Below are 26,472 nucleotides of genomic sequence, written 5' to 3'. Positions count from 1 at the left end.
CGATTTCATGGGTCAGCAGGGAATCTGCTTGAAGATTCTCTTCCTCTGCTCCTCTCCACACATTCTCCCTCTCAAGTAAATAAACCATTTTTTTGAAGTTTTTTTTTAAGGGTGCCTAGGTGGCTTAGTCATTAAGCGTCTGCCTTTGGCTCGGGTCATGATCTCAGGGTTCTGGGACATCAGGCTCCCGGCTCTGCGGGAAGCCTGCTTTCTCCTCTCCCACTTCCCCTGCTTGTGTTCCCTCTCTCGCTATGTCTCTCTCTGTCAAATAAATAAGTAAAATCTTTAAAAAAAGGTGTTTGTTTTTTAATCACTAGGGCACTGGTCTTTTTACTCGTTAGTCCAGAGTCTCTGTTTTTAACTTACAATTATTAATTCAAAAATACAATCTATAATTTAGGGATAAATGCTAGCATATCCTCAGATAGAGCCAGCAAGGATCAGATTCAGTCCAGGGTATTAATCCTGGCTAGTGCCTAGATTGACTCTTTATAAATGCCTTGGTCTCTCCTTTTTTCCCTTTTCAAATATATTCAACCTGGCTGAAAAGCCAGGCAGAAAGAAAGCTCAGCAGGGATCTTAGATAAAGCAGGAACTTTCCTGGTTGGAGATGAACGAACAAAGCATTTAAGAATAGAAAGAATAGGGGCGCCTGGGTGGCTCAGTGGGTTAAAGCCTCTGCCTTCCGCTCAGGTCATGATCCCAGGGTCCTGGGATGGAGCCCTGCATCCGGGCTCTCTGCTCAGCAGGGAGCCTGCTTCCCCTCCTCTCTCTCTGCCTGCCTCTCTGCCTACTTGTGATCTCTGTCAATTAAATAAATAAAATCTTTAAAAAAAAAAAAATAGAAAGAATAGATATGTGGTGCGTTTTTCTTTTTTCTTTTTTTTGCACATTTTTATTTTAAAGCCTCCACTGAAAGACAGTTTGGGGTTTTTGTTTGTTTACTTATTTAAAAGCTGGTGGGCATGGGGTGCCTGGGTGGCTCAGTCAGTCAAGCATCTACCTTCGGCTCAGGTCATGATCCCAGGGTCCTGGGATGGAGCCCAACATCAGAATTCCCTGCCCAGTTGGGGGGAAGTCTGCTTGTCCCTCTCCCTCTGCATCTCCTTCTGCCCATCCCTCCACTCATGCTATCTCTCCCAAATAAATAAAATCTTTAAAAAATAAATAAATAAATAAATAAATAAATAAAAGTTGGTGGGCTTGTTCCCTCGTGCTAAATGGAACAGCTTTTTCAAATGAGGATCCTGTCACCCTGACAAGGCATTACTGAATGCAGTGAAGCCTGACTTTGGGTTCTAGTTTGGTACCCACCCCCTCCATCCTCTCAAGCCCAGAAATTTCAGTCTGCAGGTATCTGAAAAGTACCTATGGGTCACAGTAACAGTGTCAACAATTCCACCAGCTTACTGCAATTTAAAGCCTGAAAAATCACATTTCACTTCAAATCACATTGGCTGCACCAATCTGCATGAATGATGTGATAAACTCAGAGGTTTAGGATTTCAGAAAGATTACTTTAAGATATTCCTAACAATCTGAAACTGATTTACCAAAACAGCAGCTTTCTCTAAAATGCTTTGTGCTAAGCTTGCAATGAAGCTTTCGTACTTAGCTATTATCTTTCAAGAAGCACTTTAACAGCTTGATCCTCCTTCACAGGAATTATCCAGGCTACTCGAGTGAAAGAATAGATTTCCTAAATTCAAAACAGTGCCTAGGTCAGTGGTTCTCAACCCTGACTGCATATTAGAATCATCTGGGAAGCTTTTTAAAAATAACTATGCTCAGCCCTTTCTGATTAATTGGTCTGGAAAGGGAACTTGGCATAGTATGCCTTAAAAGCTCCCCAGATGATTCTAATGTACAGACAAGATTAAAAACCACTAGCCTACAAGAATGGCTTGGGCAGGGCGTCTAACAACACATTTCTTTTTAGGGTCTTAATGTGAGCCAAAGACTATTATGAAGCACACTCTCTTCAGCCCAAGGGCTGATAATCTTTAAAAACAACCACCAACAACAACTGGGTAGGGACACCTGGGTGGCTCAGAAGTGTCTGTCTTTGGCTCAGGTCATGATCTCAGGATCCTGGAACCCAGGAGAGCCCTGGGACAAGGCTGGCTCCCTGCTCAGCAGATAGTCTGCTTCTTCTTCCTCTGCCCCTTTCCCCCACTACCACCCCCCCCCATGCCCTCCCATGTGCATGCCCTCAAATAAATAAATAAAATCTTTTTTAATATAATTTTTTTAAGATTTTATTTATTCATTTGACAGAGAGAGAGAGAGAGAGATTGAGAGATCACAAGTAGGCAGAGAGGCAGGCAGAGAGAGGAGAAAGCAGGCTCACCGCCGAGCAGGGAGCCCGATGCGGGGCTCGATCCCAGGACCCTGAGATCATGACCTGAGCCGAAGGCAGAGGCTTAACCCACTGAGCCACCCAGGCGCCCCTTTAATATAATTTTTTAAAGAGTTTATTTGACAGAGAAAAAGACAGCAAGAGAAAGCCAGGGGAGAGGGGAGGGAGAAGCAGCCTGCCCGCTGAGCAGGGAGCCTGAGGTGGGACTTGATCCCAGGACTCCCGGATCATGACCTGAGCCTAAGGCAGATGCTTAACCACGGAGCCAACGAGGTGCCCCTAAATAAATAAAATCTTAAAAAAAGAAAAAGAAAAGGTAACAATCTATGTTTACTAAGTAGTCTCATATAAGTTATATTCAGTTCTTGCTATCAGGACAAGTTCTCCGAAGTCACATTTAGGCTCTAGAAACCACTGAAATGTTCCAAAAGTCTCAATCTAATTGAGCACTCAGACTGATCTCCCATACTGCCTCCTGCACCTTGGATAGTACAAAAATTTATCATATTTTATTTTGTTTTCATATTTTGTTATATTTTATTTTCTTGGTTTTGAAAAACAGTATCACCAGATCTATCTGTAGTTCAACACCTTCCTTTTTTTTTTCTGTCTAGCTTTCAAAGGACACAGTCCCTTTTTTCTATAAATCCTTCCCAGCTCATCGTGGAGCCCCACTGATTTCTTCCTAATGTAAATTTCCAGTCGTGACCACATTTTTGGCATGTTATACTGCCATTTCGCCTTTCATCCACTTTAGGCCTAGTTTCCTAAGCACCTCAGGGACAAGACTTTATACGTGTGTGTGTCACCGTTTCCACAAGACTCGCAATCTATATTTGGGTTTCCATTATCAAGTTATAACTTTTTGGCCCTCTTCACCTCTCCCAACTCTTCACTGAGCATTGAGCTCTCTCCTCAACTCTGACTCCCTTTAATCTAACTAGGGCATCCTTCCTCCAAGCATTCTTAGATACTACTACTGACGTTTGGATTTTAAGATTCTACAATGTTTGCTAAATGAAACCTAGCTTCCCCTCCTTGGTTATTTTGGCTCTTCTACAAAGAGCTTCTTCCGTCCCCTCAAAATCCAAATTACACTTCCAGCTAGACAACTTCCACAAACAAGGCTTCCTCCCAGCCAGCAGCCGACCCCAGCCAGTCCCCGTCCCCTGCCCGGTGCCCATATCTAAGCCCTCATTCTCTTTCCTAAGATGGCGGCCACAAAGCGCAGGGAAGACTTTGCGTGAGTTCCACCCACGCAAGGCCACTATCATTCCGGAGACTCAACGAGCAGGGGCTGAAAGAGGAGAATGGCCCAAGGAGGTGGAGCGGGAAGAGTGATAACTAGTCAAGGCGCCGTGGCCCGTGAAGACCTGGGAGGGAGAGTGGCCCGGGAAGGCCTGGGAGGGAGGGCCCAGGGGACCCACACTCCAGCCGAGCCAAGACCAGCGTCATAGGAAGTGGGGGCCCCACCCCCTAACGTCAGGGGCGGAAGTGAGCGTTGCTGGGGCGCGGATGCGGGGAGAAAGCGGCTGTGGAGAGAACGTGTCTCGACCGAGGTAAGAAAGGCGTCCCAGCCTGGCTCGGGGCCTCCACAAACACTCACCTTTACGGTCCTGGGATACCTTCACCACCTAATGTCTTCCCTTTCCGCCAGCCTGTAGCCTTGGGCCTTGTGGGTTCTCAGCTGCTAAGGGTGGTCCAGCCACCGCCTGCCCCGTCGAGGGCCTCCCTGCCTCCTTTGTGTACATTGTTTTAAGTTAACTACCTTCCCCACCTCCTGTTTAGTCCCATTGCTTAAATCTCCTCTGATTGTTTTGTTTGAAGGAAGGAAAAAAGGATTGTTTTACCGAGACCCCAGCTCTGTTAAGAGTTTAACCAGTTGCTTCAGACTACAGCCAGCCCCCAAACTTGACTGCATCGCGTAATTTATCCGTTTCACCGTGGTCTAGTACTAGGGAAAAGGTAAAGAATCGGCTGTTAACAGTATGGTACGGGAGATACTTCAGTGGACACGGCTGAATGATAAAGCTGTGGATTTCAGTGCCCTGAATCTACTGTAATTAGTCTTTTTGCCCCCAGAGTTTAGGCTGGCTTTCCGTAAGTTGTTGAATCTCGTGCTGATTGTACCTCTAAATACCTTAAAATCAAGGAACATAATACTTAGTTCTTCCTTCCAAACCTCTTATATTTAATGAAAAAGTGTAAAGTATAAGTAAAAGTTGTCAAAAGGAAGGTCAGAATTTCTTAATCCAGACATGAAAAAAAAATTTTTTTACAGCAGTTTCGTTAGTAGATGTCATTAACAAATGGGCTGTGTGGCCAATTACCAAACTAGAGTTCCAGCTGATCACTTGTATTTCCTACCGCAGATTCCAGGGCTGCTTATGTCATAGAATGGGGGGGAAGGGGTGTGGAACTGTAAGATGGGCCAAAGGAGAGCTTGCCCTAGAGACAACAACTGTAAACCTAGCTAATTTTCAGAAGTTTCCTATGAGAACGGTTTTATATAAATTCAGTTTTTTCCCATAATGATTAGTTTATTTAATCACAGTGCTAAATGGGGGGAGATCTTCGGTAGAAGAGGATTCAAACTACAGGATCATTTCTTGTCTTTTATCTTCCACATTTCTGTTACAGACTTGTTCTTTTATTACTGTATTATCCATAAAATGGGTAGTCTTTAAATCCTAACAATCAGAAGTTTTCCCTCAGTGCTTAGAGGGAGTGAGTACTAACTGGAGAGATTTAACCTAAAGTCTGTACATTTTTGTATATGGGATTGGTGGAGGAGAGGGGAGGTGAAGCATCACTGGAGTAAGTGTGACACTTCCTGATCATATTTAGAAAAGTCATAGAACTAGTAAGCTAGGGGCACCTGGGTGGCTCAGTCAGGCAACTACCTTCAGCTCAGGTTATGATCTAAGAGTCCTGGCATGGGGCCCCCACATCAAGCTCCCTACTCAGCGGGGAGTCTGCTTCTCCCACTCCCTACTCCCCACTGCTCACGCTCTCACTCTCTTTCTCTCTCAAATAAATAAAATCTTTTTCAAAAAATAGTAAGCCAGCAATGTCTCTGGGCTTATTGGATGGACTAAGTGCATACTGGTGGACCTAGACTTCCAGCATTCCCAGGTGCCAGGAGAGAGCAAGACTGGCAGCCTGCCCATTCTGTATTTTTAAGAACTTCAGAGGAAAGCTTTAAAACAGTACCTTATTCCTATGTTTATCCTAAAGTTTAAATAGTAGTACTCTTGTGTTCTTGACTTGCCCCCTTTAATGTTGAATACCAACCCTAATGGATGGTAAACAGTGACAGGTGCTTGTAATGACACTTAAAGTACACTATCTTATCACCTGAATACACTTTAAATTAGTAGTCCTGTTTACTGAACCACTGCTTTTTTTTTCAGTGCTTGGATTCAGCTTCTTCACTTCCAACATGGAAGAAACTTACAGTATGTACTTCTTACTGTTTTTAGAGAATAAGTTAAATTCCTTACATATAGTTTTATGTCTGACAGGACTCTTAGTGTGTTTGGAAAGATTCACATTTCTCCGTCAACTGCTGAGGTTGTCTGTGTGGTGGTGGAGAAGTTCCCAAATTTGAAATAAAACACTTGAAATTTATCAAGCTTTGAAAAGGCTACAGCTGGGTCATCTGTGTTAAACTATATTTTTATTAAATGAAACATAATTTCTCAGAACTTCAGTTTCTCCTATTAAAGACAAGGGGATAGTAACTAAAACCTCTGTTTTCTAATATGAGGGACAATATGATATTCATAATAATGCTGATATACATTGAGTTCTTGGGGTTAAAGAAATCCTACGAAGAGTTCTTATTTCTCAAGTGATCCAGGAATCTTAGATGGCCCAAGAAGTGAGAAGGAAGCTAGCATCTAGAATAATACAAATGTAGAAACAAAAGAGACTGAAAAAATCATTTCATTTAATGTTTGGATTTTACATCTGAGAAAACAGAACCTGGATTAACTGATTTGCCCAAGGTGACATAGTTAGGGAGAGAGTCATACGTTATTCATAAGCAGTGCCACACTGGATACCATAAGGCACTATGGTTTCTAGACCCTAACCAAGTTTAAGGAACAATGGCATCAGTGAGTGGATGAAACTTGACAACAGGGCCTACTTTGTTTCTTACTTTGCTCTATTGTTCAGAGTCTCTTTGGAGTTAATAAGTTCCAACTAAAGGGTATTTTTTAGTTCCATTCTACCTTCAAAGAATCTTAATCACCGATATTTATATGGAAATAGTCTTCATTAAACATCTACATCAGAGAATCTCAAACTTGAGCATGCAGCAAGATCACCTGGGGAGTTTGTTAAAACTAGCTTGCTGGACTTAACCCAGAATTTGTTTGGTTTTGGTTGGTTGGTTTGGGGTTTTTTGTGTGTTTTTTGTTGTTTTTGTTTACCCCCAGAATTTCTGATTTAGAAGGTCTGGGGCCCAGGAATTTGCAATTCTAACATGTTTTCAGTTGAGGCTACTGATCTGAGGACCACACTTTGAGAATCATTGATCTAGAAGACTGATTCTCCTTGGTCTGCCTTAGGGCTCCCTCCCCTACCTCCTTAGTTTTTCTTAAGATATATTAATGTAGGCCACCTGGATGGTTCAGTCGGTTAGGTGTCTGCCTTCAGCTTTGGTCATTATCCCGGAGTCCTGGGATTGAGCCCTGTGTGGGGCTCTCTGCTTGGTGGGGAGCCTGCTTCTCCCTCTGCCCCTCTCCTTGCTTGTGTGCTCTTTCACTCTCTCTCTCAAATAAATAGGAAAAGTGTTTTGTTTTGTTTTTAAGAATTTTTTTAAGGTGTTATTTATTCATTTAACAGAGAGGGAGAGTACAAGCAGGGAGAGCAGCAGGCAGAGTGGGAGGGAGAAGCAAGCTCTCTGCTGAGCCAGGAGCCAGGTGTGGAACTCGATCCCAGGACCCTGGGATCACGACCTGAGCCGAAGGCAGCCGCTTAACAAACTGAGCCACCCAGGTGTCCCAATAGGCAAAATATTTTAAAAAGATACTTTAATGGGGGCACCTGGGTGGCTCACTGGGTTAAAGCCTCTGCCTTAGGCTCAGGTCATGATCCCAGGGTCCTGGGATCGAGCCCCGCATCCGGCTCTCTGCTCAGCAGGGAGCCTGCTTACCCCTCTCTGCCTGCCTCTCTGCCTACTTGTGACACCCCCCCCCCGTCAAATAAATAAAAAATATCTTTAAAAATTTTTTTAAAAAAAGATACTTTAGTGTAAACCTGGAATTCCATGTGACATAGGTAGATTTATATTTATTCCTAGAAGCTTACTACTCTGTATTAAATTAGAAAGCAACAACTCCCCTTTATGTGTCTCATTCTTTACTTTTTTCAGCCATAATTTTTTTTTTTTCTTAGAAAAATATCACCTGGGAGTTGTTAGAAATGCACAGTCTCTGGGCCCCGTCCCAGACCTTTTGAATCAGAATCTGCATTTTAACCCAGTCCCCAAGTAATTTATCACTGCCTTAGGATATACTTGACCTTCTTCCCAAATTGACCTTAAATTATAATCTTTTTTTTTTTTTAAAGATTTATTTATTGGACAGACAAGTAGGCAGAGAGGCAGGCAGAGAGAGAGGAGGAAGCAGGCTCCCCACCAAGGAAAGAGCCGGATGCGGGGCTCGATCCCAGGACCCTGGGATCATGACCTGAGCTGAAGGCAGAGGCTTTAACCCTCTGAGCCACCCAGGCGCCCCAATCTTTTTTTTCTTTTTAAGATTTTGTTTATTTGAGAGAGAGAGAGAGAGAGAGAGAACATGAGATGGGAGAAGGTCAGAGGGAGAAGCAGACTCCCCGCGGAGCTGGGAGCCCGGTGTGGGACTCTATCCAAGCACTTCCGGGATCATGACCTGAGCCGAAGGCACTTGCCTAACCAACTGAGCCACCCAGGCGTCCTTCAACTATAATCTTAATCTGATCTAAAGATCTCCAGCTTCTGTTTGGGACCGTACCTCTTAACTGATGAAACTTTTGTCAGGTCTCCTTTCCTATTTCTATGAAGTTTCCTCCATTTCTCCCCCTGGGTTTCAGGCCCTATCAAGGTGTGAGAAGCATCTGAGTCTGTGGTTTTGGAGAGAGCTTGTCCACGGGGCCTACTCTGTTTCCGCAATTAAGTTGTATTCCCAAAAAGCCAGATAGAATTTTTGATGAGCATTTTGATAGTATTTATTACAAGTACAAAGTATTTGTTACTTTAAATGCACATAGACCTCAATGCAGCGCTTTTGGGTATCAGCCCAAGAGAAATACTCCTAGAACACAAGTATTTACCAGATTGTTAGTCACAGCATTTTATATAACAGTAAAAAACTGGAAATGACCTCTAAATGTCCATCAGTAAGAAAAATGATTAAGAATCCATGGCACATGGGCACCTGGGTGGCTCAGTTGGTTAAGCAATTGCCTTCAGCTTTGGTTATGATCCTGGAGTCCCAGGATCAAGTCCTGCATCGGGCTCCCTGCTCAGTGGGGAGTCTGCTTCTCCCTCTGACCCTCTCCCCTCTGATTCTCTCTCTCTCTCTCTCTCATTCTCAAATAAAATCTAAAAAGAAAAAGAATCCATGGCACATCCATATGCAGCACTGAAGTATTCCTGTTTGGTTTGGTTTGGGGTTTTTGGTTTGTTTGGTTTTTTAATATTCTTTTTATATCCTGACATAGAAGGAGCTCCAAAATATATGAAGTTTAAAAAAAAAAAAAAAAAAAAAAAAAAAGGCAGGCACCTGGCTGGCTCAGTTGAAGGCAGAATACAGCTCTTGATCTCAGGGTCATGAGATCAAGCCCTACACTGGGGGTGGAAATTACTAAAAAATATAAATAAAAACTTAAAGAAAAAAGCAAATAGCAAAATAGGTACAGGAAATCCTGTCACATGCTACAGTATGATTGAACTTTGAGAACATGCTAAATGAAATAAGTCAGTCAAAAAAAGACCTACACTGTGATTTTACTTATTTGAAGTATGTGAAATAGTCAGACTCATAGAAACAAGAAGTGGAATTAGTGGTTGCCAGGGATTGGGGAGAGGAGAGAATGGGGAATTACTGCTTAATGGGTATTGAGTTTCAGTTTTGCAAGATGAAGAAGTCTGGAAACTGGTTGCGTAACAATGTGACTATACTTAACACTGTCAAACCATGCACTTAAAATTGATTAAGATATTAAGTTATATGTTATGTATATTTTTGTCACCATTAAAAATTTTTTTAATTAAAAATCAAATAAAATTTTTTTAATCTAGAAAAACCGTTTAAAGCTAACCTAAATTACCAGAGGCCAAGAAATAAAACATTATGGTAGGAAGTCATCATTACCAACTCTGATATATGTCACTGTATGGGCAGCATAATGTGTATGAATCATAAGGTATGTCTAGTCTCTCAGCTGCTGACATGGCCTAACATTTGCTCATGATGGAAAGGATTAAATGAAGGGAAAGTAATAAGAATTTTATCTGTAAACTGTCCCTGGGTGTCCTGAAGCTTCAGAAATGTGAAAAAATTGCTGGTCAGGATGAGCCTGGTTGGCATAATAAACCTGCTTGTCCTCTAAGACTTTTCCTTCCTATTCATTCTGTCCTTCAGATCACCTTTCTGGCTCATTTGCATCACGGTCATGGTTAGCAATTTATTCCATGTTTACCACTCCTCCAGTGAAACTGTCTGTTTCAATTCCCCACTGGCTTCTGATTCTCATAGCAGTCTCCTGGTTTATAAGCTCCTTATCAAATGTGAATTGTTTATCTTATTTCACTTTTATCTTTGCCTTCAATGATGGTAACAGCATTTTATTAGGTCACCTTTTGTCCCCATAATCTATTGAGAATGTGTTTAACCATTTAATTTCCCTTCCTTAATCAAGCTAGCTAAAATTTATAAAGCCTACATGTAGCTTTACACATTTAAAGAAACTTGTTTAGTAACTATAGAGATGATTTCTGAAAGTATAGTCTTCTAAGGGAAGTTTTAAGTAGAATGATCTAGGTTAGAGGCTTTCTTTCACAGAGCATCCCCATATGTCTGCAGTTGTCTTAAACTTAGCACATTCTGTTTTTGCAGATTATTTTTTCATCTGTCCAACTTGATAATCACTAGATTAAAGAATTCTCTGATTTTTTTCTCATCTGTGTGCCAAACTATGAAAAATAAAACCACCCTATCTGATAAAGGTATTGGTTTCTTTTGAGAGGTATCTAGAGTAGTCAAGATCAAGAACTACTTACAGTAATAAGTCCAAGCAGACAGATGAAAAAGAAATCATCTATCAAGCTTCCATAGAGCTTATAACTGATCTTTTTTCATGTCATAACTTACTAGTAAATAGGCAAGAATGCTGGCAAAGGGGATTAATTGCCCTTAACATGCCCTAGAAGTGACTGGTGGGGGACAGGAGGCACGTGTGCAGAGGTACCCTGCATCAATATATGGGCACACTATCCGTTCTAACTTTAGCATACTGCTTGAGAGGCTTTGGTTAGGCTAGCTAGAGATAAGAATGACCCTGAATTAGCACTTCTAGGAAGAAAAAGAGGATATCATTTCATGTAACTTTATTTTTCTTTTCATTGTTGGTTACCTTTAGTGTAAAATGAATTTATATACAACTAAATATGAACCAAGATCCTATCCCATGATAGTTTGTTTTGCTATACTTATGAAGATTTGTTGGTAATACAGTTTTATCTTGGAGTTACGTTTTCATGTTTAAATGTTTAGTCACCCTTTTTTTTTTTAATTCCAAGTTGTTAAGACTGTCTTGTTCTGGGGCACCTGGGTGGCTCTGTGGGTTGAAGCCTCTGCCTTCGATTCAGGTCGTGATCCCAGAGTCCTGGGATTGAGCCCCGAGTCGGGCTCTCTGCTCAGCGGGGAGCCTGCTTCCCTCTCTCTCTCTCTCTGCCTGCCTCTCTGCCTACTTGTGATCTCTGTCAAATAAATAAATAAAATCTTTAAAAAAAAAAAAAAAGACTGTCTTGTTCTATTCTTGTAGATTCTGTTGAAAAATCCAGTGTGCCTGGAATACTGTGGTTTTACAAAGGTTTAAAGCTTAAGCTGTATGTTTATCCTACGCTTTTTCTTTCAGTCGATTCCCTGGACCCTGAAAAGCTATTACAATGCCCCTATGATAAAAACCACCAGATCAGGGCCTGCAGGTTTCCTTATCATCTTATCAAGTGCAGAAAGGTAAGACATTATTTTCATAATTTGCCTTGTAATGACCTCTTGAGTTCTTTTAAAAAGCCATATTTTATCGGTATCATATAATTTTAGCAAAAATGTTTTAATTTAATGCCGGACTTGGTTTGGGCATTAACACTTCTGTGTTAAATGCCGAATTTATAGAAATGAGTTCATTTCTTTGGGTACATGCGTGTTTTCTTGTTTCTGTTTTTTTCTACCTAACTAGTGACAGAGCGCCCTCTATATACTCTTCTCACACTTTATAAAACAGAGGAAACACTAATGTTGGCTAGCAATGAGAAATCCCTTTTGCCTTGTGAATTCGATGTGTTCGTTGTCCTGATAAGGGTTGAGTGCCATAATACATTTATCTTTAATTTCTTTTTGTTTGGAATTTTTAGAGAAGTTGAGCAGCTAGAGATTAGATTATTCGTAAAAATAATGGTTTCTCCAAGTTTCAGTCTTTAGTTGAAGCATCTTTTGGTGGGGGTGGGAGACAACTAAGCAGATTTTTTTTTTTCCTGGTCACTCTTTTGTGGTCTTAGATGACATAAACTATTTTAAAGCTGGTAGACTAATTGAGGCACTTTGTAAGGATTGTTAGAATACAGATGTCAGATACAAAGGCCAAAGGTCTGCAGGATTTATGCTTGGACAGCATTTTTGGTATTTAATCCAAACTGCATACAATTCATGTGTGCATTAACATCCTTTAAAGTGTGTGCTTTTGCAGTCCTAATGACATGATTATCATGCCATTGTTGATCATTTCTCCAGCTCTTTTAAATCTCTAGAGCAAAGATCCCTTAAATTTGAACCTGGATAATGTGGGCCAGCAGATCCCACCACAACTTCTTCCCCTAGGATTGCAAACATGTCCCCAAGGACAAAGGTTGGGGAAAAAAACCAAGCAATAAAAAGACATTTTCTTTAACTCACCTTTTTTTCCTTTGTTGAGAGAGCAAGAAAGCACATGCACTTTGGGGGGGCGGAGGGTAGGAGGAGCAGAGGGAGAAGGAGAGAGAAAGAGAATCTTAGGTAGTTGCCATGCCCAGCTCAGAGCCCAATCCAGGGCTTCATCTCAGGACCATGAGATCATGACCTTAGCTGAAATCAAGAGTCAGATGCTTAACCAATTGAGCCACCCAGGCACCCCTTTCACTCCCCTTTTCTAAACCTCCTAATCTTTGACCACAAAACTCTCTGCACTGGAAAGCTCAGTATCCCTTATGAAAATCATGGAGGTAACTGCCCTCATAATTTTCTTCATCCTCTGTTTTTTCTTAGCGTCCTCCCACTTCACATTATTTTTACTCTTTTGAGTATAATTTGTGATAAATGTTTTGTTCCTTCTAATAAATCAACTTCTTAATACCTGATATGCTTCCTGTAGGATTTGGGTGATATTAAGCACTTTGGGTTTTTTTGTTTTGTCTTAAAATAAAGAACTTGATCAGCAAGCAGCCTCTCCCATTTGGGCTTTTCCTTAATGAAATAGCTGAAGTAAAGGTCAAATTTTCCACAGCACCATTTCAGGCACCGTTACTTTAAATAAGCATCCCTGTGTTAATCTGAAAACTCCTCAGCCGGCTGCTTCTAGGGCTCCCTCCCCACAGCTGTTTGCCAGCACTGTTGCGTGGCAGTAGCAGGGCTGGACTGCAGTACGGACTAAGAGTAGGTTTTCTTGTTACTGTTTCCTGAATATCACCCTTCAGAGACATCCAGAGAGTTCCACCATTACAGGCTGTTCTGCCAGTCTTGGGACCCTGAGAAATGTGGTTCAAATACCCAGTCCTGGGGTGCCTGGCTGGCTCAGTCATTAAGCATCTGCTGCCTTCAGCTCAGGTCAGGATCCCTTCTCCCTCTCCCACTCCCCCTGCTTGTGTTCCCTCTCTCACTGTCCCTCTCTCTGTCAAATAAGTAAATAAAATCTTAAAATAAATAAATAACCAATCTTAAATTCACTATTTACTCCCTTATAAAAGCCACTGTAAACTCAGTATCTGTGTTGTCGGTCTCTACGAGCATAAGAAGCTTACATTTTGATGAGTTTGAGGTCATCTGTACAGTCTGTGTGAGTGAGAAATAATTCATTCCCTCTTAATTTTCTACTGTGAGTTTACCTACCACAGTTAAGTGGCAAGTTTATTGCGAGATTTTAGGGGAGTCATTTATAGAGTAAGGCTAGGCCACTCCCTTTGAATCTGAAGAGAATCAAAGAATTGACAGACCCCTTAATTTTTTTCCACAGAATCATCCTGATGTCGCAAACAAATTGGCTACTTGTCCCTTCAATGCTCGTCACCAGGTTCCTCGGGCCGAAATCAGTCATCATATCTCAAGCTGTGATGATAAAAGTTGTATTGAGCAGGATGTTGGTAAGACTAGCTGAAAGGTTTCCATTCTACAGGTTAGCCCCTTCCGATTTGTATTATGCTGTGCTGTCAGCTTGATTTTTGGCTTTCATCATTTCAGAAGAATAGTACCTTTCTGCCCTTGAGTATTTTTATATCATCAGTAAAAGGTTGTCAGGCTGTGTTTATCAGACTGCTTTCTCTTCTGAACAACCTGATCCATCTTACCAATTTATCTAAAAATAAAAATCCTTTTATTGCCGTAAATATAGTAAACATCCTTGTTTCTGCTTCTTTTTCTTCTGTCAGCAAGGGGATAAGACCTCTGTTTAGCTTTCATAGTATCCGTTTTTCAGAAACAAAGACTTATTAGGCTACCCTGAAACCTTTTAAGCCACTTAACCCCTTTAAAAATAATAACCTGATGATGTCCCCTTCTTACATCAGCATCTTTATTATCTTGCAGTCAACCAAACCAGGAACCTTGGACAAGAGACTCTGGCTGAGAGCACATGGCAGTGCCCTCCTTGCGATGAAGACTGGGATAAAGGTGGAGTGTATCTACATCTTTTTTTTTTTCACAATGTCTAAATCTCAAGTCATTTAGTTTAGGCAGAAGGAAGATTTTCCTTTTTTATGAGCATCCCATGTTCAGAACGCCTTATTATTTTTATTGGGCCCCAAAATGAGCACATTTGTATCACTGTGCAGGCATGTGGAACAGCCTATACCTCTCGACTGGAAAAAGCACTTCTTTACAACTGCCTTTTTCCATAAATTGTGTTGTACCATCTGTGTTTGGTTGTTACTGGGCACGTTTATTATTATTTATGTTGCTTGCATTTATATCCTTCAATTAAATTCCTGCTACTGTGTCACTTCAGCAGGGTACTTGATCAATTTTTACTTCTCTAAGCTTAGGTGTATTATTTCCCAGCTTACAGATTCAACTAGCATAAACTGGTGTTTTACCTAGGGATGCCACAAACTATGTCTTGCTTTCTTTGGCAGATCTGTGGGAACAGACCAGCACCCCATTTGTCTGGGGCACAGCCAACTACTGTGGCAACAACAGGTAAATGAAATAGGCTCATTCCCAGCACTGCCTCCCAAAATCTAAGTGCTCTGGTACCAAAAGAAGCCACCAAAGCATGGTTTGGTTTCTTTCCTTAATGATGTTACTTGGTGGTAACTTAGTTTTGATGGGTTATTTTTTTTCTTTATTCCTCGATTCATAAAAAGGTCACATGGTTTGTGTTAATCCCTGTGGGAACACAGAAATACTAGTTTACAGTCTAGCAAGGGAGACAGTGGCACCAGACATTCTTATGTCTAAGTTGGTTTTTTTGCTGAGTTGGCTTTTTTTTTTTTTTTTTTAATTTGTTTATTGGACAGACAGAGATCACCAGTAGGCAGAGAGGCAGGCAGTGAGAGAGAGGGAAGCAGGCTCCCTGCTGAGCAGAGAGCCGATGCGGGGCTCGATCCCAGGACCCTGGAACCATGACCTGAGCCGAAGGCAGAGGCTTTAACCCACTGAGCCACCCAGGTACCCCAAGTTGGCATTATTTTAATGCTTTGAAAAAATTCTCCAATGACACCTCTCTGGGTAATTAGTGTCTAAGGAAAAATAATCTTAAAAGTTCTTAGTTTGAAATTGGGCAAGCCAGAGTACCTATTGGGTAGGGAAGAAAATGCATCTCCTCTGATTTTGTATCTAATTTGTATCTAAGTGTGGGGCTTGAACTCATAACCCGGAGATCAAAACCTGATCTGAGATCAGGAGTCAGATACTTAACCACTTAACCGACTGAGCCACCCAGGCACCCCTCTATCTAACTTAAATCTATGAGAGTTCTCATTACTACTTCATCTTCAAAACTTAAAAGATCAAGTTTCAGGGATGCCTGGGTGGCTCAGTCGCTTAAGCCGCTGCCTTCGGCTCAGGTCATGATCCCAGGGTCCTGGGATCGAGTGCCGAATCAGGCTCCTTGCTTGGCAGGGAGCCTGCTTCTCTCTCCACCTCTGCCTGCTTGTGCGCGTGTGCACGCACGCGCACTTTCTCTCTCTTTCTCTCTCTCTGACAAATAAATAAAATCTTAAAAAAAAGATCAAGTTTCAGATATTCAGAAATGTAAATATTTATGGATCAGAAAACAAAGGAATAAGATGTGAGACTTCATTTTTTCCCCAAATAGAATACTTATCAATTTTTATTTCTTAGCTCCAAAGATGAGTTAGTAATTTTACATGTACCTTATTTTGTGTGTGCACTAAGATGGAAAAACTTAAAAGATGAATTTTAATAGTACAGTATTAATTTTACCTCAGTTCTGTGAGATTTGTTGCCTTTGGCTTGGTTGTCTTGGCATTTTATTTTGTCTCTTACATTTATTGAGTGAGCTGATGAGCCTGTCATACAGTTGAACAGTAGATGGCATTGCTGTTTATCTCAATTTCTGGAAAATGAAAATGGTGAGACCCATCTTAATGCTTGTACAAAACAGTGAGCTTTTCAGAGAAGTAGTAATCATTCTAATTGCAAGAATGTTTTGATGGAAATGTGTTTACATTTCAGAATGTAGTTTGCTGTTTTCCCCCAAATTACAAAAAACACATTTTGATTGTCTTGTGTGTGCCTGCCTGAGGAATATAGATATGCTGGCATAGGCAAATTTGTCTTTTTTTTTTGCAGCCCTGCAAGCAACATAGTTGTGGAACATAAGAGTAACCTGGCTTCAGGCATGCGTGTTCCCAAGTCTCTGCCGTATGTTCTGCCATGGAAAAACAGTAAGTGAAATAAAGGCAACATGCTTTTACTCTTTTCATTGTGCTGAATACAGTTGGTCTTGATTCTTCAAAGACATATTCAGTGTGAACTCATTACCTCACATGACCCCAAGAGTGAGTACCTCCTCAAATTTTGCATTCTGAGCACCTCACTCACTTCACCCTAGTCCCTGCCCTGGTTAGTAACAGGAAATTATGAATAAGAAAATACAAAAAAATATTCCAAAAGAATATTTTCAAACTGGGACGGCCACTGACATCAAATACCTTGGGTAAATTTGGAGACAGTGAAAACTCTACTGATATCGGGTAGTAGGAATTCATCCCTGACACTCAAGGTATAATATCAGTAGAAACTGGGATTAGAAATTGTATTGCAGAGAGCTAAAAGGAAATGAGTAGAAAGAAAATGAAAGTAACAAGTTATAGAAAAGAGCATAAGAAATTTCTAATGTCTTCCCTGGATATCAGAGGCTGTGCCGAGTAAATAGGTACTAAATTCATATCATATCACCCTGATAAATTCCCACATATGGAACACCCAAAATACTATCATTTTTATTTAATACAAACTTTCCTAACGTTGTCCTCAAATTCCGATTCCCTTGATTCAGTCTGTGCTACTGTTTGAGCTAATTTTTTAGGTGACTAGAGGATTTCCTTTAAAATATTTTCCTTGGGGCACTTGGTTGGCTCAGTGGGTTAAGCCTCTGCCTTCAGCTCAGGTCATGATCCCAGGGTCCTGGGATCAAGCCCCACATCAGGCTCTCTGCTCAGCGGGGAGCCTGCTTCCTCCCCCCCACCTGCCTCTCTGCCTACTTGTGATTTCTGTCTGCCAAGTAAATAAATAAAATCTTTTAAAAAAATAAATAAAATATTTTCCTTTGGGTACTTGAATTTCCCTAAAAATGAGATCACCAAATCATATGCCTAAAGGCTTGATAGGTAATAAACCATTCTTTTCCATGCTCTTGAACAGAATCCAATCACTAATTTTAAATTCTTTCACTTTTATATTGTAATTCAGTATACCCCAAGAATAAGTCATTTGTGTTTAATAAGAATAGGAGGAGTGAATTTCAATTGTTATGGTGTATTTATTTTGAAATATTTCTACTCCATAGATGGAAATGCACAGTAACTGAATATCTCATCAAGTAAGTGTTTCAGTTTTATTTCACTATCTCTTCAGATAGTAGCAAGATTTAACTGGACATAAAGCAATTTGGGTCCAATTTTCTTTCAGATTATGGTATCAAATTAAAGCTTTGTGTGTGCCTGTGTTTTTTAAGTATATAGCTTCTGTTATGGCTCTACACGCTAATGAATAGGCATTTACTGGTTAAATTAGAATTCTGTTAACATGCCAAGTTGTTTTCCCTAACGTTAGTACACACTGCCTTTTTCCTTTTTCTTTTTCTTTTTTTTTCAATCAAAGTTGCATTCTAGATCTATCATGCCTTTTTAATGGACTGAGATTAATCAGACAGCTGTGCTTCACTGCTCTGCAATTCTTCCCCTGTGCAGTACAGTTTAACACTCAGCAAAAAATTCATACTCTTTTTAATGAGCAGTTAAAAGTTTGAGGTCTCTAAGAAGCTTGCACTGTTGATCTTATCTGAATATTTGATTTCGCAAGATCTTACAAAATCTGTATGAAGAGACTAAAATCTTTCACTTTCTAAAGATGAAACCTTTCCTTGAGGTAACCCTGTGTGACTATGGAAGAGCCAAATTTGATTCTTCCAATGCTTTTTTGGCTGAGGTTGCTCAGCCATATTATTCCTGCCAAAAGGAATATTGTTAGGCTAGGAAAGAGACTATGTCCTCACTGTCTTGCAGATAGTAAGCCCTCTGTGAATATTTATTTAAGGAGTGAGTAATTGGCCTCTTGCCTTCCAGTTCATTCACTTCCTCTGGACAGTGAAGCAGATGGATCTTCAGTGAGTTAGGGTTCATTTTATACCTAAACTGATGTTTCTCCTGGTGAGAAGCAGAAAAGAGATTCTAAAAGCAAATACCCCTTAACTATGGACGATGATATTTATCGGTTGCTTCTAGGTGCTAGCCATTTTTCTTGGTACGTTTTGTCAAATTGTTAAATACATGTAGAACCAGAAAATTGGATTTGGCCCCAGAATGGGAAGATACAGGACAGCACTGGGGTGTGTCAGGAAAGCACACAGCACCTGGATAAATGGTGAACTTTGAATCCTTCTCCAACACACTGCCCAAGATGCTTGGTTCTCATATAGTACGGATTACTACCTGATACAAACAGTCTGGGGGCATCTCGCTGGCTCACTCAAGAAAGCATGCAACTCTTAATCTTGGGGTCGTGAGTTTGAGCCCCACCCACATTGGGTGTAGAGATTACAAGAAAAATTCTAGGGGCACCTGGATGGCTCAGTCAGTTAAGCAGCCAGCTCTTGATTTGGGCTCAGGTCATGATCTCAGGTTTCTGGGATCAAGCCCCACATCGGGCTCTCTGCTCAGTAGGAAAGCAGCTTCCTTCTCCCTCTGCCCCTGTCCCCACTCGCACAGGTGCCCATGGTGTCTCTCTCTCTCTCACTCTCAAATCTTTTAAAAAAAATTAAGATGAAAGCCTAGGAGAAGCTTCTGTCTCTAATACCTAAGACTAAACATCTTCTCTCCTTGGGAACTTTTCACTATTAAACCCCTTACATGCTAAAAATGTATTTTTCTCTATAATCTCTGAGGAATCAGGAGAGAAAAATGATCCTAGGTTAGGTAACAATCCTTAAACAGCCACAGAATTTTTTATCCTCTTAATAAAAATAAAGTATCATTTTTCTGAATGCCAGTTGTTACAGAATTCTCTAGCTTCTTTGGAAAGATACAAAAGAAATAGAAGATAGGATTTATCCCCTTAAGGAACTTAAGTGTTGGTGGAGATTTTGTTGAATGCACATACATGAAGAGGGTTTGTTCACCTTGCACTTGATATGCTTTATCTCATTGTGTTTTTTATCAACAAATCTACTTTTTACTAGATAAATGTCTTAAAGCAGGTGATGTCATATTAATTTTTATTCCCCTAATGTATGTTGTAACAGCTCAAAAAATGTTACTGAATTAATGAGTAGATAGAGCATATGAGAAGAGAAAAAGATCAATATACGTTAGCTGAAATTAATCCACAGTTGTCTGGAGAAGTCAATTGTATGGATAGTCCTGATTTTCTTCTCAGTCGTGAAACTGTTGACACAGGATTGTACAGTGATCTCTTTGTAGAATGTTTTTGATTCAATTAACAAGTTTCTGTGTGCTTAGTGGTACTGAAGAGCTAAGCGTCAGAAGGTACTTACTGTTCTGCCATTAGCAATGTCAGATTCTTCAGCTAAGAGATGTTAATTGGGTTGTAGTTATATGGCCTATTATCAGATGTGGTTGGTGTTTTTATCACTGAAAGGAACTAAGAACTTTTTTTTTTTCTCTCATTTCCTTGCAGATGCCAGACCCTAGAAGACTCTTGCTTCTTCCTGCTACCAATGGGTTCTTCGTGGTTTTTCCTCCTAATCTAATTATAGAAAGATAAACTGTCTGTGACTTTCAAACTGACAAGTACCTTTTTTTTTTCTTCCCTGCTTTGAGTCTTCACTCATTTGATGCAAGAAAAGAAGCCTCAAACTCAGAACTGTTTCAAATAAAGCATCAATATAGATAGCTTGATAGTTTGGTTAAGTACCTGCAGCCCCAAGATCAGAAATCACATCCCATTTCACAGAATCATAATTATTTAAAGTTATCTTAAGGATCCAGCTAAAGCAGGCAAGAAACTTGGGTTGGAAAAAGTAACTATGTATTTGTGTTACACATAGATTCTTTTAAAATTTATAGGAATGGTCCTTTTTTGATCAGTACATCTGCTTATCCAGAGTCTTCAAGACGCTGATAGCATTTAGATAGGAAAACACCCCATTCTTGTTTAGAATCTTTAGAACACCTTGCTCCCTGCATATTTCCAACCTAGAGCAGGTTTCTTTTCTTTCTTTCGTCTCTCCCACATTCCAGCTAGAAATTGTGCTAGCTGTCAAACCAGGTGATTATGTAGGAGTGAAGATTGGAATGGAGGAGAGGAACAGTGTATTTGTGGAGAAGAGATAGGCTTTCCACCTATGTGTAAAATTTGATTAAGCTTCAAACTTTTAATGTGTGATGGCCCTGCTGATGCTCCTGGATTGTGTGTGTAAGAAGTTAGATTTCTGAAACACCCAAGGCTCTGCTAGCCTCGGGTTTAGTTGGCCCTTACAAGGAAACCTCATAATCTCTCCAGACCAAGTTTGTTGTTGTTGTTGTTTGTTTGGATTATCTGTGCATTTTTGTGTTTTTGTTTTGGTTGGTTGGTTGGTTGGTTGTTTTTTTCAGGTTTGGTTTGGTTCTAAATCTGTCTTGCAGGGAGAGGGATTGGGTATCTGGTATAGATACGGGCTCGGATGAAGGACACTGATAATTTCAAATGTAGCATTTTTGGGAGTAACAGATAAGGGAGAGTGGACTCCTGTGGAATGCCTTCTTTCATGATACTCACACAACACAGGGTTCTCTCCTAACAGAAGCAGAACTGTTTATTTAGTTGCAGGCCGTAAAAATGGTTTCAGGATAGCCCAGGGACAATGGTATTTCTGCTTCTAGCTGTGTGATCTTAAGTGAATACCTAAACCATTTCCTCTGAAGAGGGTGATAATGTAGAGGGAGGGAAAAAAAACACCCAATATGCCACTAATTCTGGTTGTGTATCAGTCAATACCTCAAACCAACTTAAGGTTATTTAATAGTCTCACTACTGGAAAAAACAAAACCCTTTAGATTTCATTTGTTTGGGTGATGATGGAACAAAACTATTACACTACACTTGTAAACCAGAACTCCTACCTAGTTTAGGGAAAACAAGCAGGGTTGTGAGTCTCATTGCAAAGAATTAGCTGCTTGAATACAACTCAACAAAGGAATCAAATAGAAATCACAAAATCACAAAAGGTCTGACCTTTTTGAGTGGGAGTAGCATTCACTGTAGGTGAAGGCCTACCTGTGTTAATTTTGTTAGCTCACAAAATAAACAGTCCTGTGGTTTCTTCAGTAAACTAATGATTAAAGCAGCCAATTTGGTCCAGGAGCTGTCAGAGACAGCGTAGGATGTTTATTGGGCCTAGAATTCACTAGTCTGGATTTAATTTGCTGGCGATTTTTGGATTCCCAAAAACTAGAAAAATTGGGGAGGAGAAACTTACTTACCTGTGAGACCCTCTTTTTCAGAGAATGCCCTCCCTTTGGAATGAGGACAGGTAAGCAGCTGAATATTGTTTTAATTTCAGTTAGTTAAGTCAAGCGTTAATGGTTAAAAGGTTAAATGCAGAGGTGTTTTTTAAAAGCTCAGCCCAGAGAGCCTTTGAGGACTGCATTTCGATCTTATCCAGGGCCTCCATACTCTACCCCAAGGAGAGGATTTGCTTTTTTGGAAGATGGCCTTTCTCTGTAGGGGTTCTGGAAGTGCCATTGTGGTTTGCAAATGTTCTCACCAGGAATAAACATGTATAGGTAAAGATGATGCTGAGCTCTCTGGGTAGCTGTACCTAGCTAAACTTGGAGAGTATCTGGATTTAATTTCAAATAATGCACTGCAGTACTCTTTCATTGTGGAGGCATACTGGTAGCTCCTTGTGTTAGTCCTGACCTCAGACAAAACATATATATATATATATAATACCGGCATTCCTGGGGTCCTGTAGTTTGTACTGTGCCCAGCTCGTATTAAGCGCCAAAGTTGGCAGAAACTGAGGAGATAACATTATGTTTATTGTTGCCATTTTTTAGAGAGGCAGGTTATAAAAATCAAGGTGATTTGTATCCTAAATTTTAAATGATTGAAGCAGGACTGGCCTTGGAAAGGAGACCTGTAAGAAAATGTTTATTTTCTTGTGCCAATTCCATGGGTAGAAGAAAGAGAACTACCTAAATACCAGGAGAAAAATACTGTAGTGACCACTCATTGCTTTGATCACTGTCTTTCTGGTACCATCAAGGTTCGGAACATATTCACATCCTACTTTACAGTCATGGCCTCTTGAGAGGCCCCTGAAGACACATGAACCTGTTACCCATACCCACAGTCTCAGGTGACTTTCTTTTCCATCTGTACCATGATCAGTGCAGACGTGTATGGATAGGGCATTTGCCCTTTCCACAGCAACTCCTCTGCCTGGTGCAACTCACTTAACTCATAAACTTGGTAACTGGGGAGACAAATATAAAATTTTAGAATGCTAATAGCTAGGAAAAATAGCATCCTAGGCTAGACAGTAACCCTGGATAACAACCATATGGTCAGGAGATTTGCATTTGTGTTTACCTTATTTAAAGACTGTTTTATATAAAAACTAAAATAGCATAAGAATCTTTGAAGAAACATGAAGAAGACAAGTTTAGTTTTATTTTATACAGGCACACACACATTTTTATGGGGGAAATAAATCCAGGTTGTATGAAAAATGGCAGACGAACCCAGCCATGCCTCTTACTTTTATTAAAATACTTGTCGTTGAAATAAATTTGCTTTCTTAGTTCAACTGTTTCAGTTCTATTTCCTCAGTCTTGATAGGGTTTTCATAGGGTCAGGGTCTTAGATTATTTAGCTCCTTGTGTTGGTTTTCTCTAGAGTAGAAGTTTCTAGCAGAGGTGCAAATTGAAAGTGATGGAAAGTCTTGATCTTGAGATTAGAAACTCCATTGAGATACCCTTCTGTTGAATTGGAGATTTCAGCAGAAGAGTCCGTTTTAGCTCTAGAAAACCCTTGAAAAATAAGCATTTATTATATGATTCCACTAGGTATGTAATTTTGATGCTCACCCATCATATCTCATATACCCTTGGACCTGGAAGGGAGCTTAGAGAGTACCTAATCCAAAGCTTCATCTTACATAAGAAGAAACAGGCCCTGTACAAATGTGGGACATAACATTTGGGAAAAAAAAAAAAAAAAGGAAAGTGATAAATGCAGAATTCAAGCCAGTGTTTATCTTCAGGGGAGAAGTCGGCGGGGATGGGATCAGGAAAAAAACAGTGTTAATATTCTGTTCAATAAGTTGGGTGGTAGTTTTCCTGGTTTTTTTTTTTTTTTTCAAGATTTGATTTATTTATTTGACAGAGCGCACAAGCAGGCAGAGAGGGTTCCGTTCGATCCCAGGACCCCGGGATCATGACCCAAGCCAAAGGCCATCACTTAACCTTCTGTGCCTCCCAGGTGCCCTTCCTGGTATTTATCTTATTACACTTCCTTCATATGTGTATATTAACCAGTATATAATTTTAAAACATTAGCAGCAATTAATTTATAGTTACAGAGTGCTTAACAGTAGGCAAGCCACTGTTAGTTGGTATTTTCCATACTTTAACCCAGGGTAGAGGGGGAAAAAAGGGCCTCAAAAATGTTATCTTAGCCAAGGATCCATGGTTTGTTAGTACTAGCTGTGACCATATCCTGGCACTTTTAATTTCTAATTTACTGCTTTTGGCTTCTCGACTCATCCTGCTTCCCTAAATGGTAATTTTCACTCAAGCTCTCATTCTCCCAGGTTATGAGCTTCCTCCTGAGCTCATTTCCATGTCTGTCAGCTTGGACTTCATGGTCAGACCCTTCAGTGGCCTAAATCAGCACCCTGATTTTTCTTGACCCCGTTGTTCTTTTACCATCTCTCCTCACCAATTCCCAAGTCAGGTGAAACCCACCGTCTCTTGAATTCCATTTCTTCTCAGTTATTGAGCATAGTGGTAGAAAATCACAGAAGTATGCCAGCTGCCTCCACTGCAGATATATGACTTCTTAACTCAGATACTCATTCCTGTTTGGCTTTTTCAGATTGACCTGATGACCACTACACCTTTTTTTTTTTTTTTTTAAGAATTTATTTGACAAAGAGTGAGAGAAGGAGAGAGAGCACAAGCAGAGGGAGCAGCAGAGGGAGAGGGGGAAGCAGGCTGTCCGCTGAGCAGGGAGCCCGATGCAGGACTCGATCCCAGGACCCTGAGATCATGACCTGAGCCGAAAGCAGAGCCTCAACCCACTGAGCCACCCAGGCGCCCCACTGCACCCTTTTTATTACTCTCAACTTTACGGTTCCCACTTCCCATATTGAGCAAACAGCTTTGCCTCTTATTCTCTAGAGAAAATACTGGTCATCAAACTTAACTTCCTCTTTTTCCCATCCCTAGACTAAACTCTTAAAGCATCTACTTTCCCTTTATTTCAGGGGTATGCTTCCTCTCCAAGGCTACCCTCATCCTCATTACCTATACTGTTTCCTGGTGTATTTAAGTTATCTGTTGATGCATAACAAATTTCCCCAAAGCACAGTGAATGAAAACAATAAGCCTCTGTTACCCTCACAGTTTCTGTGGCTAGGGAATTCGGGAGTGACTTAGATGGGTAATCCGGGCTTGGGTTTTTCATGTGATTGCAGTCAAGATGTCAACCTGTCAGCGGGCACTGCAGTTTTCTGCAGGCTTGCCTGAGGCTGGAGGATTTGCTCCTAAGGTGGCTCACTTACTTGCTTGGCATATCTGTGTTGGCTGTTGGCAGAAATTCCAGTGTCTTCACAACATGTCAACTGCCTTCCTCCAGAGTAAGTTAAGAGCAAGACGGAAATGGTAAATTCTTCTATGACCTAACTTCAGAAGTCATATGACATCATTTCCACAATATGCTTTTGGTTACACAGCTGAGCCCTCATCAGCATGGGAGGAGATTTAACAGGAGCTTGAATACCGGGAGACAAGGATCACGGGGGGCTTTCTTGGAGGCTGGCTGTCACACCACTTCTATCCTCCACTGTGTTCCGTAAGTTATTCCCTCTTTTCTCTTTACCTTAATTTTGTTTCTTTTTAACTCTTTTCTTTATATGTATTGTACTTTTCATTAATAAATAGTCTAATCTTAAACTGTGTAAGCTACAAAAATAAGGTTACATTTGTTCTTTAAAACACACGCACACTTTCCCAGCCCCATGCACCAAATAAATTAATAAATGTAAAAATAGGAACACCTGGCTGGCTCAGTCAGTGAAGCATGAGATTCTTGATCTCGAGGTGGTGGGTTTGAGCCCACATTGGGTGTAGAGATTACCTAAAATCTTTTAAAAATATATCAATAAGGGGCACCTGGGTGGCTCAGTGGGTTAAAGCCTCTGCCTTCAGCTCAGGTCATGGTCCCAGGATCCTGGGATTGAGCCCCGCATCGGGCTCTCTGCTTGGCGGGGAGCCTGCTTCCCCCCTCTCTCTCTGCCTGCCTCTCTGCCTACTTGTGATCTCTGTCAAATATTTAAAAAAAAAAAAAAAAAAAATATATATATATATACATATATATATATATATATAAATGCACACTCTGTCCCCCCATATTGATCCAGGTTTGGTTATAGGAAATACCCACTGAGCTAGTCTAAGCAGGAAGGTACTTGTTCTGGATCACACAGTCATTGGGAAGGCTAACAAAACAAACTCTAGACTAGACTTCCAGAAGCAGCAACCAAAGTTTTTGCTGCTTCTAGAGTAGTTAGGAAGCCACTGTACAGCTGCTGCCAGTTCAAGAAGTAACACTGATGTGGCTCCTACCCACCAGCATCTCAAGAAACCACCTGCTGGTCCTTGAATGCCCAAGGGAGTAGAACTAAAAGAATTACTGAAGCCACTTTCCTCACACAGGCCTTAGACTTGGAGATGCTGAGAGCCA

The 26,472-nt window shown here is 40.7% G+C and overlaps 1 protein-coding gene across 3 annotated transcripts; it reads left to right on the top strand.

Annotated features, from left to right (window-relative positions):
- The first annotated feature begins 3,872 nt into the window (after positions 1-3,872).
- Positions 3,873-20,449, top strand: LOC111157909 (gametocyte specific factor 1). Of its 3 annotated transcripts, none has more exons than XM_022519633.1 (9): positions 3,873-3,918; positions 5,773-5,817; positions 11,489-11,589; positions 13,838-13,964; positions 14,407-14,490; positions 14,952-15,015; positions 16,633-16,727; positions 17,852-17,884; positions 20,200-20,449. In XM_022519633.1, exons 2-8 carry the CDS (start codon positions 5,802-5,804, stop codon positions 17,866-17,868), a joined length of 504 nt encoding a protein of 167 aa, XP_022375341.1. In that variant the 5' UTR covers positions 3,873-3,918; positions 5,773-5,801; the 3' UTR covers positions 17,869-17,884; positions 20,200-20,449. The 3 variants fall into 3 exon arrangements, with proteins under 3 accessions (XP_022375341.1, XP_022375343.1, XP_022375342.1); XM_022519635.1 differs by having other exon boundaries at positions 3,887-3,918; positions 16,664-16,727; XM_022519634.1 differs by lacking the exons at positions 3,873-3,918; positions 17,852-17,884 and having other exon boundaries at positions 5,802-5,817; positions 20,200-20,213.
- The last annotated feature ends 6,023 nt before the right edge of the window (positions 20,450-26,472 follow it).

The sequence above is a fragment of the Enhydra lutris genome, unplaced genomic scaffold (assembly GCF_002288905.1).
Source record: "Enhydra lutris kenyoni isolate GAN:26980312 unplaced genomic scaffold, ASM228890v2 scaffoldscaffold56, whole genome shotgun sequence".
Classification (NCBI taxonomy): domain Eukaryota; kingdom Metazoa; phylum Chordata; class Mammalia; order Carnivora; family Mustelidae; genus Enhydra; species Enhydra lutris.
This window is presented reverse-complemented; position numbering and strand designations above follow the sequence as displayed.